General features: G+C 35.1%; 1 protein-coding gene across 1 annotated transcript; it reads left to right on the forward strand.

Moving 5' to 3' along the window:
* Positions 1–539: 539 nt before the first annotated feature.
* DEFB125 (defensin beta 125) lies at positions 540–908 on the forward strand (the record flags this gene model as incomplete). Its single annotated transcript, XM_017672693.1, has 1 exon — positions 540–908. A coding segment is annotated over one exon (369 nt), but the record flags the coding sequence as incomplete, so codon positions are not given.
* Positions 909–18885: the final 17977 nt, after the last annotated feature.

Consider the following 18885-nt stretch of genomic DNA (forward strand, 5'->3'; position numbering starts at 1 on the left):
TCTCTAATCTAATTTCCCCTTAAAATCCTAACCAGTTCTCTAAAACATAAAGCAAATTAGCTCACATTATGTTTTGAAATAAATGAGAATGCTCAATAATGGCCTAAAGTCGTTGGGACATGGCATTGCTACTTCAATGTTGATCTTTGAACATTACACGTAGTCTCTTCAGCTTCCTCGAAATAACTTAAACACATACGCAGTTTCTCGACATTGTGACTGAGCATTTCCTGTTCTTTTCCTGAAATAATGTTTGCCTCCTGTGTACATTGAGGGTCCCTTTGATCATTCTTGCCATGGATTAAATATCAGCTCCAAGTACGTGTATCATTTCTGTCTATTTTTCTTCCTCCTACTCTTTCTCTTTCCTTCTCTCCTTCTCTCATACTCTGTCTCTCCCTGTAATTTTCTTGATGACTCATGTCCCAATTAATATGCACAACATTACTCTAGTTGGCAGTAGAAGTAGTTATCAAAGTTTTGAATTAAAGTTGATCATGCTGTTGCTAGAGTTAAAAACTTGACTTACTTGTTTATTCTCTGCAGCTGGATGGAAAATTCAAAGATGTCAGAAGAATTATGGTGGGCACTGCAGAAGACAATGTTTACATACTGAAAGGTACAAATTTCTCTGTACAAACAAGCAAACATGCTGCATTCCCACCGAAATACATAAAGAATACGCTCAAACATCAACTCCCCCACCTGCTAGAGAAGATGTAACTGTTGAACTTAGTACTTGGAATTTTATTCCCCAATCCCCCATTTCTGGGTTCCACGATGAGATAACTATTTATAAATCTACAACTAGAGAAAGCACAGTAACTGGGACCATCACTCCTAAGACAAATCTGTCTTCCCAGGCATTGGTACATCCTTCTGAGAGCACTAATGGCACAACTAAGTAATGTTTTCTTTGGGTATTGGACGCTAGAGAGAACCACTGGGAATAATACCCAAGGAGCCAATCCTGCTGATGTTATTTTACCGGGAACAATTCCATTGGGGTTTGGATGACATGGAGATGGACATAATACTACCACCAAGATAACAGCCAAGAGTTACCCTACAAATGGAAAAGTGTGAAGAGGAGTGTAAAGAAGATACAGGCATTCTTATTGGGCTTAAATTCTTTATCTATGTTCCTCTGACGTATTAAAATATATGGTCTAATATTTGGTTTCAAGTGAACTATTGTGTTCTCTGTACTTTTCCATGCCCTCCCCCACAAAAAAATGAAGACCAGAGTTTGGAGCTGAATTTATGGTTGAGATGTGGATTTTTTATTTTAGTAATGCCTGAACCAGTACTGTCATATATGAGGGAACCTATGCAGGAACATGAAAAGTTCCAGACAGGCCTCCCTTTCCCACACCCACCTTTTATTGTAATCTCTGACTTTCAATCCTGTCTGTATCATGAGGTCAAATTTTGTTTAAGGCTTCAACTAAAAACTAACCCAGATGTGGTTAGAAACACCTCATTCAGCCCAAACACTGATTGAACCAGACAGAGATGAAAGTGGGGCTCACCTTGAGGGCACATCATATGAAATGAAAAGCAGCATCACAAATTCTACTTATCTTTCCAATGTCCTTTCCATACAAAAGTTCCTACTTCTAACTATGGTGGTCTCAAAGAATGGCCCTCCAGATCTTTATTTGGTCCATAAATGCTAGCTGTGTGTGTAGGGTATCTATGCTTTGTGTGACTATACGCCTGAATGGAATTTTGGGTATATAACGTGTAAGGACTGGAAAGAACTGTGTGATCTATCTACCTATCTATTTATCTATTATCTGTGTATCTGCTACCTATTAACAACTTTCACATCTACCTACTGATGGGAAAAAGATCTCTGTTCTTACATTTTTCACAGTAAGACCCAAAGGAAAGTTGATGCCAATGATCATCTCATTCCAGTAGAGAATAATATACATAAACCAATAAGAAAAGCATTTTCTATTTACAAACAGGATGCATTTACAGTATAATAAAAAACTCATCTTTGGTTAATAATTACCTTGTTTTATGTCTTTCAGTCATTGCAGTGGATTCAATTAATGCCCAAAAGGAAGTTAGTCACACGAATGATATACACATTTTGCTACCTCTGGAAATTTTCTTTTTTTCAATTGAAATATATTTGTCATGTAACTATGTGTAAGTTTAAGGTGTACAACATGTTGATTTAATGCATTTATATATTGCAATATGATTGTAGTTAGTATGCAATATGTCATTGTAGCATTAGCTATCACGTCTATCACATCACACAATATGCCACTGTCTCATTAGCTGTCACGTCTATCATATCATAATTGTCATTTCTTTTTTAGTAGTAGGAATAATTAAGATCTAGTCTCTTATTAAGTTTGATGTCTATAATAAAATATTGTTGACTATAATCACTACACTGCACATTAGATCTGTAGAACTTACTTATCTACTACTTGCAAGTTTGTACCCTTAAACAACACTCTGCTCGTAACCACCGTTTTACTCTATGCCTTCATGAATTTCACTATTTTAGGTTTCACATATAAGTAATATACAATACTTGTCTTTGTCTATCTTATCTCACTTAACATAATGTCCTCAATGTCCCTGATAGTTATGATGCTGAGCGTCTCTTCATGTACTTGTTGGCCAATGTGGGTGTATTTTTTTTTCAAAAATGCCTATTCAAGGCATGCCCACCCACGTCGTCTCAAATGGAAGGATTTCTTACTTTATCATGGTTGAATAATATTCCATTGTATATTTATATTAAATCTTCTTCACCCATTCATCTATTGACAGGCACTTAGACTGTTTCCGTATCTTGGCTATTCTGAATAATGCTTCAGTAAGTAAGGGAGTGCATATATCTCTTCAATCTCTTGTTTTCATTTCCTTTGGCATATACCCATAAGTGGAATTGTTGCATCATATGTAGTTCTATTTTTAATTTTTTGAGGAACCTCCAAATTGTTTTCCAAAATGGCTGAACTAATTTATATTCTCACCAACAGTGTTTAAGAGTTCTTTTTTCTCCCACCACACTTGTTATCTCACCTTGATGACAGCTTTCTAAAAGGTGTGAGGTAATATCTCCTGTTGGTTTTGATTTGCATGCCCCTGATGGTTATGATGCTGAGCATCTCTTCATGTACTTGTTGGCCAATGTGGGTGTACTTTTTTTTCAGAAATGCCTATTCAAGCCCCCTTCCCATTTTAAATTGGGTTGTTTGGTTTTTGCTGTTGTTGTTATTGAGTTTATGAGTTCTTCACATATTTTAGATATTAACCCTTCATCTGAAATATGGTTTAGAAATATTGTCTCCCATTCTGTGGGTTGCCTTTTCATTTTGTTGACTGTTTCTTTTGCTGTGTAGAGGATTTTAAGTTTGATGCAGTTCCTCTTGTTTATTTTTGTTTTATTGTTTGTGCTTTAAGTGTCATATCCAAAAAATAATTGCCAAGACCACTGTAGAGGAACTTCTTCTCCAGGCTTTCTTCTAGGAGTTTCATGGTATCAGTTCTTACATTTAAGTCTTTGATCCATTTCAAATTAATTTTTATTATTATTGTAAGATGGGGATCTAATTTCATTTTTCTGAATGTGTTTATCCAGTTTTCCCAACACCATTTTTTGAAGAGACTCTCCTTTCCCCATTGGGTGTGCTTGGCTCCCTTGTTGAATAATAGTTGACCATATATGCAGAGGTTTGATTTTAGGCTATTATGTTCCAATAGTCTGTATGTCTATTTTTATGCCTGTACCATACCACTGTAATTACTATAGCTTTGTAGTATAGTTTGAAATCAGGAAGTATGAGGCCCCTGGCTTTGTCTTTTATCTAAGGATTGCTTTGGGTCTTTTGTAGTTCCATATGAATTTTAGACCTATTTGTTCTAGGGCACTGAAGGATGCTGTTGGTATTGTGGTAGGGATTGCACTGAATCTGTAAATTGGTTTGGGCAGGATGGCCATTTTGACAATGTTAATTCTTCCTATCCATGAGCACAGGATAGATTTCCATTTACTGTTATCTTCTTTAATTTCTTTCATGAGTGTCTTATAGTTTTCAGAGTAAAGGTCTTTCACCTCCTTGGTTAGCTTTATTCCCAGGTATTTTATTCTTTTTGAAGCAATCATAAATGGAGTTGTTTTCCTGATTTCTCTTTCTGTTAGTTCATTGTTAGTATATAGGAATGCAACATATTTCTGTGTATTAATTTTGTATCCTGCAACTTTGCTGAATTCAGTTATTAGTTCTAATAGTTTTTTTGGTGGAGTCTTTAGGGTTTTCTATGTATAATATCATGTCATTTGCAAATAGTGACAGTTTAACTTCTTCCTTACCAATTTGGATGCCTTTTATTTCTTTGTGTTGTCTGATAGCCATGGTTAGGACCTCCAGTACTATGTTGAGTAAAATTGGTGAGAGTGGACATCCTTGTCTTGCTCCTGATCTTTCAGCTTTTCACTGTAGGTCTGTTGTATATGGCCTTTATTATGTTGAGGTACTTGCCCTCTATACCCATTTTGTTGAGAGTTTTTATCATAAATGGATGTTGAATTTTGTCAATTGCTTTTTCAGTATCTATGGAGATGATCATGTGATTTTTGCCCTTCTTTTTATTGATGTAGTGGGTGATGTTGATGAATTTTCAAATATTGTGACATCCTTGCATCCCTGGAATAAATCCCACTAGGTCACGATGGATGATCATTTGATGTATTTTTTAATTCGATTTGCTAATATTTTGTTGAGGATTTTTGTGTCTATGTTCAGCAGGGATATTGGTCTGTCATTCACTGAATTCTTTGGCTCCAGAATTTCTGTTTGGGTCTTCTTTAGAATCTCTTTGAAAAAGAGTTTTGTACATGTACTCTTTCTTAGTATCATTGAACTATCTTACTGAGTTTTCCTTAGTTCATAGAGGTTATTCAAACAACTATTTAGAATTCTTTATTAGCTAGATTGCAGTATTTTCTGGCTTTAAGCTCAGTTGTTGGAGAATTATCGGTATCTTATGGTGGCATATTTCTTCAGTTCTTCATGTTCCTGTGTTTTTGCATTGCTGCTTTCGCATTTGAAGTAGAAGAAACCTCCTTAAGTATTTACTGGTTGTCTTCAGATGGGGTACCGTTCATTGGTGTTGCTTTATTTGGGGCTTCCTAGTTTTGCATGGGCAGACCAGCTCCAGACTTCTTGCTCCCTCTTGTGGCAGATTTCTTGAGCTTTTGTTTTTTTCTCTCCTGAAACTCACAAGGCTGGTTACTGGAAACCTCCCTGTGGTTTCCAGAAGATGGCACTACAGCTCCAGTTTGTGGTTTCTCCTTGCCCACAGACCCGGGTCCTTTCTCAGAGCAGTCTAACCTCCACAACTGCTCTTGCGGCTGCAATGGGGAGCCCACTCAAGGATCTGGGTGCAGAGTTGTGGTAGGATTGCTAAAGAGGGGCATTGTGGGTGCTGGTGGACCTGAAGGGGAGATCCTCAAGTGGGATACTCCCAGAGGCTTGTGGGTGGACCTGCTGCTGAAGTCCTAAACCAGTCAGCAGGAACGGCTTTCTTTTAGTGCCTTTTGATATTCTTATTTGCTTGCTTCCCTTTCTCTTCCCACCCCCAGTCATAGGAGTCCTGTCTCATAGGAGTTCTGGAGAGAAACAGGTTCCCCCAGCCACAACGGTACAACTGGGGTAGCAGGGTACTACTCACTTTCTGCTTTCCAGCTCCTCAGTGGGAGAGCTCATCACCACAACCGGACAGCTTAGCCCCTTGTCGCCAAGGGGGTGAGGGGAGGTGCTCTGGTAGAATTCCTCTCTCCACTGCATCCAAACACATCTTTCCTGTCTCTGATTGTGAGATGGAATTTCCCTGTAGTGTAAGCCTAACAGTGTTTTCCTGTTTGTTTTTGTAATGCAAGTGCCTGACTTAAAGCTTTGATTACTGAGGCATCCAAAGAGGCATTTCAAAGCAGCATCTACTTCAACATGGCTATCTCTAATAAACATGTTGCCAGTCACACACTAGATAAACAGCCAGGCCATCTCCCCACATTAAGGCTCCTTTGTTTTAGAGATGTTGGTTGATTTCAATAACTGACCATTTGGGCCACTTTTGTTCTCTTTTCCTGCTTTAAATTATGCATCAATAGTGAGTGAGCCCAAAAAGCCTAGGCCCCACCCTCAACCCCAATAAAGCAGAACCAAAGGTCTCTCTGTACTTTCTCTCTGTACCCACAACTCCAGTGTGTGGCTCCAAGTATTCTATGTAATTTCCAGGTCCTCTTAAGTAACAGATCTTTATTTTTTCAGTTTCCTCATGGTTGCTACTGTAGGGTATCTTGCAACCATAGTAACAGCCACAAGGGCCAGTCCAACCACAACACTGGTTATTGATAAACTGATACCAGCACACAACACTCACTCCAGCTGGACTTCTACAAATTCTCTACGGATCAGTTTGCAACTTTTGCATTATCATATAAATTACATTGTTTTTGGCAATGATTTTGTAGATATGACACTGAAAGAACAAGCAACAAAAGCAAAAATAAACAAGCAGGACTACATCACACTAAAAAGCTTCTGCACAGCAAAAGAAACTATCAACAAAATGCAAAAGGCAACCTACAGAATGGGAGAAAATATTTGCAGACCATATTTTGAATAAGGGGTTAATATGCAAAATGTATTTATAAAAGACTCATACAACTCAATAACAACAAACAAAAACAATCTGATTTAAAAATAGAGGTAGATTTGAACGGACATTTTTTCCAAAAAAATATATCCCAATGGCCAACAGGTGCATGAAAAGATGCTCAATATCACTAACCATCAGGGAAATGCAAATCAAAACCACAAGGAGATACTATCTCATACCTGTTAGAATGGCTGTCACCAAGCAGACAAGAAATAACAAATGTTGGTGTGGATGTGGAGAAAAGGAAACCCTCTGGGAATGTAAGTTGGTGCAGCCACTATGGAAACAGTATGGAAGTTCCTCAAAAACTTAAAAATAGAACTACCATATAATGCAGCAACCCCTCTCTGAGTATATATCCAAAGGAAATGAAGTGGGTCATCAAAAATAAATCTGCTCTCCCATGTTTATTACAGCATTATTCACAATAGCCAAGATACGGAAACAACCGAAGTGTCTGTCAGGGATGAAGGGATAAAGGAGCTGTTAGGTATATACAATAGGGGTAATTCAGCCATGACAAAGAAGGAAATCCTGACATTTGTGACAACATGTATGGAACTTAAGAGCATTATGCTAAATGAGATAATGGAGAAAAACAAATACTGTATGATATTACTCACATGTGAAATCTAAAAAAGCTTAACTCAGAGAAACAGAGATAAGAACTGTGGTTACCAGCACTGCCAGGTGTAGTTAATTGTGATTATGTTGGTAAAAAGAGTAAAAACTTGCAGATAGAAGATAAATAAATTCTGGAGATGAAATGCACAGCTTTGTGATTATAGTCAATGATACTGTATTATATACTTCAAAGCTGATGAAAGACTAGATCTTAAATGTTCTTAAAGAACAAAGAACACCTAGGAAAAAAGAAAAACCACAAGATGTTAAATGTAAACCCAATATATCAATAATCACACTAAATTTAAATTATCTTAACATTCCAATAGCATAGATTGTTAAGTTACATAGAAAAGCAAGACCCAAGTATTTACTGACCATATGATATATTTACTAAATAAAGATTGGGTTTAGAACTTGAATAGTTTTAACAATATTAGGCAAAAAAAAAAAAGAGCAAGAATTATTAGCAGGCATACAGGAGTTATTCCTATAATAATTAAGGTGTCAATTCATGAAGAGGACCTAGGAACCTAAATGTTTAAAGACCTAAAGCCTAAAATACATGAAACAAAGAATAATAAAATATATGAGAGGAAAAAAGATAAATTCACATAAGCAGATATTTCAACAACTCTTTCTCAATTATCAATAGAACAAACAGAAAAAACAAGGTGGAGAATTAGACAAACATCAATTAATTTGATCCAATTTACATTAATTCAACATTTCAGTCAAAATCAGACATTCTTTTCAATTGTAATATAGCTCATATACCAATCAATGAAAGCAAACACTGTTTTTTCTTAAAAAGATCAATAAAACCTAGCCAGAATGATAAACAAAAAAAGAGAAAGACAGAGATTACCAATTTCCAGAATGAAGAGAGGGACATCATCAAAAATCCTACAGACATTAAAAGTTTAACAGCAGATTATTACGAACAGCTTTATAACCAATAAATTTAATAACTTAAACTAGCCAATATCTTGAAAAGCACTAAGTATACTAGGAATTGGCAAGGATAAATGACTTGGGTGTCCTGAATCTATTAAAGAAAACTAAACGGATAGTTTAAAACCTCCCTACAAAGAAAATTTGAACCTAAATGGCTTAACTGGTTGACTCTACGGAACATTACTATGTCTACGTAAACTCTTCTAGAAAATTGATGAGGAAATATTTCTTAATTCATTCTCTAAGGTCATCATCACTTTTCTACCCAAAACAGACATTAGCTTTAAAATAAAACTATATATCAATAGCTTAAAAGAACCTGGACACAAAAATACTGAATATTTTAGCAAATAAAATACAATACTCAAAAATAATACAGCATGAACAATTGGAAATTATTACAGGAAATTAAGGTCAGTTACTTTAACTAGCAATGTAATCAAACATTTTTAACAGTCCAAAAAGAAAAACAATATAATCATATCATAAGCAGAAAATTTTTTTCAACAAAATTCTTTATCCAATCATGGTAAAATATTCAGCAAATTAGAAACAAAAGGGAATTTTCCCAGTATGAAGAAGGGCAACTACAAAAAATCTACAGCTATAATTCTATTCCTGGTAAAAGACTGAATGCTTCCTCTCTAAATGTGACAAAAGCAAAGATGTCTGTTCTTACCATTTCTATTCAGAATTGTACTGTATGTACTTACCAAGGCAAGACAAATAAATACAAGGCATCCACTATGGAAAGAAAGAAAACTTTTTGTATTCTTAGACAACATGTTCATCCATGTACAGAAATTGATAGATCCACATAAAAGGCTGTAGAACTTAAAAGTGAATTTAACAAGTTTTTGAAATACAAGGTAGATATAAAAGAAATTAACTTATTTCTGTATACAATCAATGAACAACTGAAAGTGAGAGAAAATGTAAATATATACATCAGTATCAGAAATAAATACTTCATAATGAATATGATGGAGTTTTGCAAAACTAAAAGAGATCACTGAGAGAAGTTAACCAAGACCTACACAAATAGATATGTAAAACACTCATGGTTTGAAAACCAACATGTCATTTCCCCAAAATTCATTTATGGATGCAGTGTAATCCCAGTCAAAGTTCCAGCAAGCTTCTTTGTAAAAACTGACTAGCTGATTCTAAAATGTATGTGGAAATACAGATGACATAAAATTGCCAAGAATACTTTGTGAAAGAACAAAGTTAGAAGACTTACACTACCTGAGTACAAACTTATTGTAAAACCACAGTAATTAAGACAGTTAATGCTGCCATAGTGATAGACATATACATCAAAATAGAGAGCCCAGAAACAGACCCAGACATTCAGTAGTGAAAAGAAAACATTTTCCATACTGAAAATAAAATGATTCTTGACCATTATCTCACATCACATACAATTTTAACTCAAAAACTAAACATAAATTTAAACATAAGCCAAACCACATGATCATCTCCATAGATGCTGAAAAAGCAATTGACAAAATTCAGCATCCATTTATGATAAAAACTCACAACAAAATGGGTATAGAGAGCAAGTACTTCAACATAATAAAGACCATATATGACAAGCCCACAGCCAACATTATACTTAAGAGCAAGAAGCTGAAACCTTTTCCTTTAAGATCGGGAACAAGACAAGGATGCCCACTCTCTGCACTTTTACTCAACACAGTTCTAGAGGTCCTAGCCATGGCAATCAGACAAAACAAAGAAATAAAAGGCATCCAGATTAGCAAGGAAGAAGTTAAACTGTCCCTGTTTGCAGATGACATGATGTTGTACATAAAAAACCTAAAGAATCCACTCCAAAACTACTAAATCTAGTATCTGAAATCAGCAAAGTTGCAGGATACAAAATTAACACACAGAACTCTGTTGCATTCCTATACACTAATGATGAACTAGCAGAAAGAGAAATCAGGAAAACAATTCCATTCACAATTGCATCAAAAAGAATAAAATACCCAGGAATAAACCTAACCAAGGAAGTGAAAAACTATACTCTGAAAACTACAAGACACTCTTGAGAGAAATTAAAGAAGATACCAATAAATGCAAACATATCCCGTGTTCATGGATAGGATGAATTAATATTGTCAAAATGGACATCCTGCCTAAAGCAATCTACAGATTCAATGCAATCCTTATCAAAATACCAAAAGCATTCTTCAACAAACTAGAGAAAAGAGTTCTAAAATTCATATGGAACCACAAAAGACCCCGAATAGCCAAAGCAATCCTGAGAAGGAAGAATAAAATGGGGGGAATTATGCTAGCCAAAGCAATCCTGAGAAGGAAGAATAAAGTGGGGGGAATTATGCTCCCTGACTTCAAGCTCTACTACAAAGCCACAGTAATCAAGACAATTTGGTATTGGCACAAGAACAGATCCATAGACTAGTGGAACAGAATAGAGAGTCCAGATATTAACCCAAGCATATATGGCCAATTAGTATACGATAAAGGAGCCATGGATATACAATGGGGAAATGACAGCCTCTTCAACAGCTGGTGTTGGCAAAATTGGACAGCTACATGTAAGAAAATGAAACTGGATTATTGTCTAACCCCATACACAAGAGTAAACTCAAAATGGATCAAAGACCTGAATGTAAGTCATAAAACCATAAAACTCTTAGAAGAAAACATAGGCAAAAATCTCTTGAATATAAACATGAGCAACTTTTTCCTGAACGCATCTCCTCGGGCAAGGGAAACAAAATAAAAAATGAACACATGGGACTACATCATCCTAAAAAGCTTCTGTACAGCAAAGGACACTATCAGCAGAACAAAAAGGCATTCTACAGCATGGGAGAATATATTTGTAAATGACATATCAGACAAGGGGTTAACATCCAAAATATATAAAGAGCTCATGCACCTCCAAAACCAAAAAGCAAATAACCCTATTAAAAAATGGGTGGAGGATATGAACAGACCATTCTCCAAAGAAGAAATTCAGATGGCCAACAGGCACATGAAAAGATGCTCCACATCGCTAATTATCAGGGAATGCAAATTAAAACCACAATGAGATATCACCTCACAACAGTTAGGATGGCCAACACAGAAAAGAATAGGAACAACAAATGTTGACGAGGATGTGGAGAAGGGGGAACCCTCCTACACTGTTGGTGGGAATGTAAACTAGTTCAGCCATTGTGGAAAGCAGTATGGAGGTTCCTCAATAAACCAAAAATAGAAATACCATTTGACCCAGAAACTCCACTCCTAGCAATTTACCCAAAGAAAACAAGATCCCTGATTCAAACAGACATATGCATCCCTATGTTTATTGCAGCACTATTTACAATAGCCAAGAAATGGAAGCAACCTAAGTGTCCATCAGTACATGAATGGATAAAGAAGATTTATCCAGCCATAAGAAGAAAACAAATCCTACCATTTGTAACAACATGGATGGAGCTAGAGGGTATTATGCTCAGTGAAATAAGTCAGGTGGAGAAAGACAAGTACCAAATGATTTCACTTATCTGTGGCGTATAAGAACAAAGCAAAAATTGAAGGAACAAAACAGCAGCAGATTCGCAGAACCCAAGAATAGACTAACAGTTACCAAAGGGAAAGGGACTGGGGAGGATGGGTGGGAAGGGAGGGATAAGGGGGAATAAGGGGCATTACGATTAGCACACATAATGTGGGGGAGGGGGGCACAGGGAAGGCAGTACAACACAGAGAAGACAAGTAGTGATTCTATAGCATCTTACTACGCTGATGGACAGTGACTGTAATGGGGTATGTAGTGGAGACTTGATAATGGGGAGAGTCTAGTAACCATAATGTTGCTCATGTAATTGTACATTAATGATACTAAATTAAAAAAAAACTTTTATTCTTTAAAAGACCTTGTATGTAAGTGAAAGGAAAAATACTCACAAATCACATATCTAACAAAGTTCTTATGCCTAGGACATATAAAGGACTCATAATTTAACAATAATAAGCAAGAATCATAATCAAAATATAGGCAAATGATTTGAAAAGAGATATATGATGGCAAATAGTACTTTAAAAATATTCATCATGCTTAGTTATTTGGGAAATACATATTACAATCACAGTGAGCTACTACTATGCATTCACCAAAATAGCTAAAAAAATTTTCAACTAATGATTCCAAATTTTGTTAAGGACATAGAGAAAAAGGAATTCTCATACAATGTTAGTAAGAATTTAAAGTGGTATATTTGAAAACAATCTGGCCGTTTCTTGATAAGTAAACACATACCTAGCCTGTGACTCTTCCATTCAGCACTTCCTGCTGTTTTTCTAAGACAAATGAAAGCATATGTTCCACAAAAGCTTGCATACAAATTAGCAATAGCCACTTTACTTGTAGTAGTTATATTTGTAAACAACCAAATTAACAGGTGAGTGAATAAACAAATTTTTGTATATCCATGAAAGTGAATGTTATTCATGAAAAAAATGAACTATGACCATATGTAAAAACAGGATGAATCTCAAAATAATTACACTAAGTGAAAAGAAGACAGGCTTTAAAAAACCATAGATAGGGGAACCCTCCTACACTGTTGGTGGGAATATAAATTAGTTCAACCATTGTGGAAAGCAATATGGAGGTTCCTCAAAAAACTAAAAATAGAAATACCATTTGACCCAGGAATTCCACTCCTAGGAATTTACCCAAAGGAAACAAGATCCCTGATTCAAACAGACATATGCATCCCTATGTTTATCACAGCACTATTTACAATAGCCAAGATATGGAAGCAGCCTAAGTGTCCATCAGTAGATGAATGGATAAAGAAGACGTGGTACATATACACCATTGAATACTATTCAGCCATAAGAAGAAAACAAATCCTACCATTTGCAACAACATGGATGGAGCTAGAGGGTATTATACTCAGTGAAATAAGTCAGGCGGAGAAAGACAAGTGCCAAATGATTTCCCTCATTTGTGGAGTATAACAATGAAGCAAAACTGAAGAAATAAAACAACAGCAGACTCACAGACTCCAAGAAGGGACTAGTGGTTACTAAAAGGAAGAGGGTGGGAAGGGTGGGTGAGGAGGAAGAGAGAAGGGGATTAAGGGGCATCATGATTAGCACACATAATGTAGGTGGATCACAGGGAAGGCAGTACAGCACAGAGAAGCTCAGCAGTGACTCTGTGGCATCTTACTACACTGATAGACAGCGACTGCAATGGAGTGGGGGTGGGGACTTGATAATATGGGTGAAGTAACAACCACGACCACAACGTTGCTCATGTGAAACCTTTATAAGATTGTATATCAATGTTATCTTAATAGAAAAACATTAAAAAAATTTACATTTGCCTCCAATAAGGATTTCTTCCATGTCAATTTCTTTGATGAAAAAGATATTCCCATGAAAAACTACTATATGATCTGAATGGTAGAGATAGTCCTTATCCAAATCAATTGGTTACCTTCCTTTCTTCTTTCCTTCATCCATCCCTCCCTCTCTTTCTTCCCATATTAATTGTTCACAGGGTCGAAATTTTTTGAAAAATGGTATCAGTAGTTTAAGGATTATCTAGGTAAGTATCTCCCCCTAGTGGAGACTTTTGAGTTAGTGAAAGTCAGATACCTCAGAGTTTCCCAAGATTCTATTACAGAATAGACATATACACACACGAGTGTGTGCATGCACACCTGCAAGCACATACACGCATAGGTACTGCTTAAATAATAATGGAATAAATAAAATAACAAAGAAAATGTTTTAAAAAGGAAAGTTAAAATGTTAAAAATGTCAAAAATTAAAATAAAAACTTTCTCAAAGACAAGGTGTATCTGGTAAAATAAATACATAAATGTATGCATCTTTTGCATCTTCCTTAAATTGTGGTAAAATATATATAGGATAAAATTGCTATTTAACCATTTTTAAGTGTAAAATTCAGTGTGGCATTAAACACATTCATAATGGGCAACTGTATCTGTTCCAAACTCCTTTCATTACCCCAAAAAGAAACTCTATAACCATTAAGCAATAACTCTCCATTTTCTGCTCCCTTCAGGCCTTGGTAGCCTCTAATACACTTCCTGTCTCTCTGAATTTGCCTATTCTAGATGTTTCATATTAATGGAATCATGTAATATTTGTCTTTGTCTCTGACTTAATTTGCTTAGCAGAGTATTTTCAAGGTTTGTCCCTGTTAGCACATGTAATCAGGACTTCAGGTGTTTTCAGAAAGAATAATATTCTACTATGTTATATATATTTTGCTTATCCATTATTCTGTTGATGGACATTTCAGTTTATTTTCACCTTTTGTATATTGTAATTACTGCTCCCATGCACATTCACATTCAAGCATCTGCTTGCATCCCTGTTTTCAATTTTTTTAGGTACACCGAGAAGTGGAAATTCTAGATCATAGAGTAATCTATGTTTAACTTTTTGAGGAAGTTAAACAGTCAAACTGTTTTCCTCAGTGGCTGCACAATTTCACATTCTAATCAACAATGTATAAAGGTTCTAATTTCTCCACATATTCATCAACACTTGTTATTTTCCTTTAAAAAATTTTTAAACTATACTAGTAGGTGTAATGTTGTATCTCATCTTGATTTTGATTTACAATTCCTTAATGAATAAAGATGTTGAGCATGTTTTCATGTGCTTGTGGGCCATTTGTGTATCTTTGGAGAAAATTCAAGTCATTTGTCCATTTTTAAATTGGGTTGTTTATCTTTTTGTTGCAGAATTGTAGCTCTTTATATATTCTTGATAGTATATTTATTGGTTATATAATTGGCAAACATTGTCTCCCATTCAATAGGTTCTTTTCAGTTTTTTGATAGTACTCTTTGGTACACCAGTTTTTACTTTTGATTAAGTCAAATTTATGTATTTTTTCTTTTCTTACCTGTATTTCTGGCATCATATTTAAGAGACCATTGCCAAATCCAAGGTCATAAAGATTTTCCCATTTTCTTCTAAGAGGTTTATAGATTAGCCTCTTAAGCTAGGTTTTTGGTGAATTGTGAGTTAATATTTTTAAAGGGCACAAGAATCTAATTTCATTCCTTTGCATATGGAAATCCAACTTTTCTAGCACCATTTGTTGAAGAGGCTATTCTTTCCCTATAGATTGGTCTTAGCACCTTTGCCCAAAATCAGTGGACCATGATGCTTTTAATTATATTACATCAGTCTGTATGTCTATCCTTATGCCAGTACCACATGGTTTTAATTACTAGAGCTTTGTGGTAAAATTTCAAACTGAAAAGTAAGAGTCTTCCAAATTTGTTCTTCAAGATTGTTTTCCCTATTTGGGGGTTCTTTGAAATTTCATTTCATCTGATGAGTTTTTACATTTCTGGGAGGGAAAAAGGTCATTGGGATTATAACAGGGTTTGCATTGAATCTGTAGGTTGCTTTGGGTTATTTAACAATACTGTCTTCTAATTCATGAACATAAATGTCTTTCTACTTTAGTTAATCTTCAAAAATGTTTTAGAGTTTTCAGGATACAAGCCTTACACATACTTGGTTAAATTTATTCTTAAATAATGTGTTCTTTTTAATATTATTGTAAATGGAATTAGTTTCTTAATTTCCATTGCAGATTGTTCACTGCTGGTATACAGAAATGCAACTGACTTTTATGTGTAGATTTGTATCCTGCAACCACTGAATTCATTTATTAGCTCTAACAGGTTTTTTGTAAATTATTTACGGTTTTCATATATATAAGATTTTGTCCTCTGTGCACAGAGATAATCTTAATTCGTCCTTTCTAATTTAGATGTCTTTTATTTCTTTTTCTTGACAAATTTCTCTGGCTATAACTTGAAGAGAACTATGAAAGCAGGCATTCTTGTCTTGTTTTTGATTTTAGTATAAAAGCTTTCAACCTTTCACTCTTCAGTATTATGTTAGCTGTAGTTTTTTCATATATGGCCTTTATCATTTTGAGGAACCTCCTTTTATTCTTAGTTTGTTTTTTGATCATAAAAAAAAGGTATGCATTTGGTCAAATACTTTTTCTGCATCAATTGTGGTGATCAGTCTTTTTGGGTTTTTTTTGAGAGGGCATCTCTCATATTTATTGATCAAATGGTTGTTAACAACAATAAAATTCTGTATAGGGGACTCAATGCACAATCATTAATCAACCCCAAGCCTAATTCTCAACAGTCTCCAATCTTCTGAAGTGTAATGAACAAGCTCTTATATGGTGAACAAGTTCTTACATAGTGAATAAGTTCTTACATGGTGAACAGTGCAAGGGCAGTCGTATCACAGAAACTTTTGATTTTGATCATGCATCATGAACTATAAACAATCAAGTCAGATATGATTATTCATTTGATTTTTATACTTGATTTATATGTGAATCCCACATTTCTCCCTTATTTTTTTTTAATAAAATGCTGAAGTGGTAGGTAGATGCAAGATAAAGGTAGAAAACATAATTTAGTGCTGTAAGAGGGCAAATGTAGATGATCAGGTATGTGCCTATAGACTAAGTATTAACCCAAGCTAGACAAGGGCAACAAAACATCCACGGATGCAGAAGATTTCTCTCAAAACAGGGGAGGTGAGGTTCTAAGCCTCACCTCTGTTGATCCCCAATTTCTCACCTGATGGCTTCCCTGCAACTGTGCCTGTCTTAGGTTGTTCCTCCCTTGAGGAATCTTACTCGTCTCTGGCTAACCAGTCATCTTCCAGGGCCATACAGGGAAATGTAAAGTTGGTAAGTGAGAGAGAAGCAATATTGTTTGAAAAGGTTAGCTTTTTACTTCTTTGCAGATTTATGCCCTGTGGCTTCTATGCCCAGCATTTGTCTTGAGGTATCTTTACCACTTGGAAGAATTATGATATTCGGTAATTTTCTATATGAGGCACGAATTGTGGTGATCAGTTTTATAGTTTACTAGGAATTTCTGTTTCATCTAGATTATCCAACTTGTTAGAAGTTATTCAAGTATTCTCTCATAATTGTTTTTATATCTGTAAAGTTGTAGGAATATCTCCTCTTTTACTTTTGATTTTAGTAATTTGAGTCTTCTTTATTTTCTCAATCTAGTTGAAGATTTATCAACTATGTTGATCTTTTCAAAGAAAAAACTTTTAGTTTTGTTGATTCTCTCTGTTGTTTTTTATTCTCCATTTCACTTATCTCTACTCTCATTCTTACTACTTCCTTCCTTCTGGTTTTGGGTTTAGTTTATTCTTCCTTTCCTACTTCCTTAGGAGGAGATAACAATTTTTTAAAAATTTGAGATGGTATTCACTGTAGGCATTCACTACTATCAATTTTGCCCTGGGCACTGCTTCACTGTATCCCATGAGTTTTGGCATATTGTGCTTCATTTTAATTCATCTCCAAGTATTTTCTAATTTCCTTTGTAATTTCTCCTTTAATCCATTGGTTAAGACTGTGTTTTAATTTCCACTGTGTTTTTAAATAATTTTTTATTTGGGGATTTTCACATTTTCTTTGTTTTTGACTTCTAGTTTCATCCCACATTGGTTGGAGAAGACACTCCATATTATTTAAATCTTTTAAAATTGTTTGAGGCCTGTTTTGTGACCTAATGTGTGGTCTATCCCAAAGAATGTTCCATGTTCACTAGAAAAGAATGTGTATTCTGCTGTTGTTGGGTGGAGTGTTCTATAAATATCTGCTAGGTTTAACTGTTTTATATTGTTAGGTCTTCCATTCCCTTATTAATCTCTGTATAGATGTTCTACCCATTATTAAAAGTAGACTATTGAAGTCTCAAACTACTTTTGTAGAACCATCGATTTTTCTCTTCAGTTCTGTCAGTGTTTGCTTCATATGTTATGGACCTCTTCTGTTTGGTGCATACATGTTTAGAATTATTTTATCTTCATGATGAACTGACTCCTTTATTAGTAGATAATGTCCCCCTCTGTCACCTAACAGGTTTTGACTTAGAGTCTATTTTATCTTACATTATTAGTACACCATCCCAAATACCTTTTGGTTACTATTTTCAAGGAATACCTTTTTCCTCCTTTCACTTACCACCTACCTGTATTATGGGATTTAAAGTGAGTCTCTAATAGGCAGCATATAGTTGGATCATGTTTTTGGGGGGAGGGAATTAATCAATTTTGCCAATGTCTGTCATCCAATTGGAGAATTTAGTACATTTATATTTAAAGAATTACTGATAACAAATGGCTTAAATCTGTAATTTTGCTGTTTAAATGCCAATTTGGTTGCTCTGTCCATATTTTGATCAAATTAGGGTGGGAAGGTTTTTTTGTCTTTTGGTTTTCTTTATTAAGTTATCATTAATATATACTCTTATGAAGGTTTCACAAGAAAAACAATTGTGGTTATTACATTGACCCTTATTATCAAGTCCCCCCCATACCCCATTGCAATCACTGTCCATCAGTGTAGTAAGATACCACAGAGTCCCTATTTATCTTCTCTGAGCTACAGTCTTCCCCGTGACCCCACACACACCATGAGGTTTGTTACTGATATGTGTGATTTCTTTGTATTTTGGCTTTAATCCCTTATCTAATACATGGTTTGCACATATTTTCTCAGATTCTATAGGTTGTCTT

Source organism: Manis javanica, chromosome 5, assembly GCF_040802235.1.
Source record: "Manis javanica isolate MJ-LG chromosome 5, MJ_LKY, whole genome shotgun sequence".
Lineage (NCBI taxonomy): Eukaryota > Metazoa > Chordata > Mammalia > Pholidota > Manidae > Manis > Manis javanica.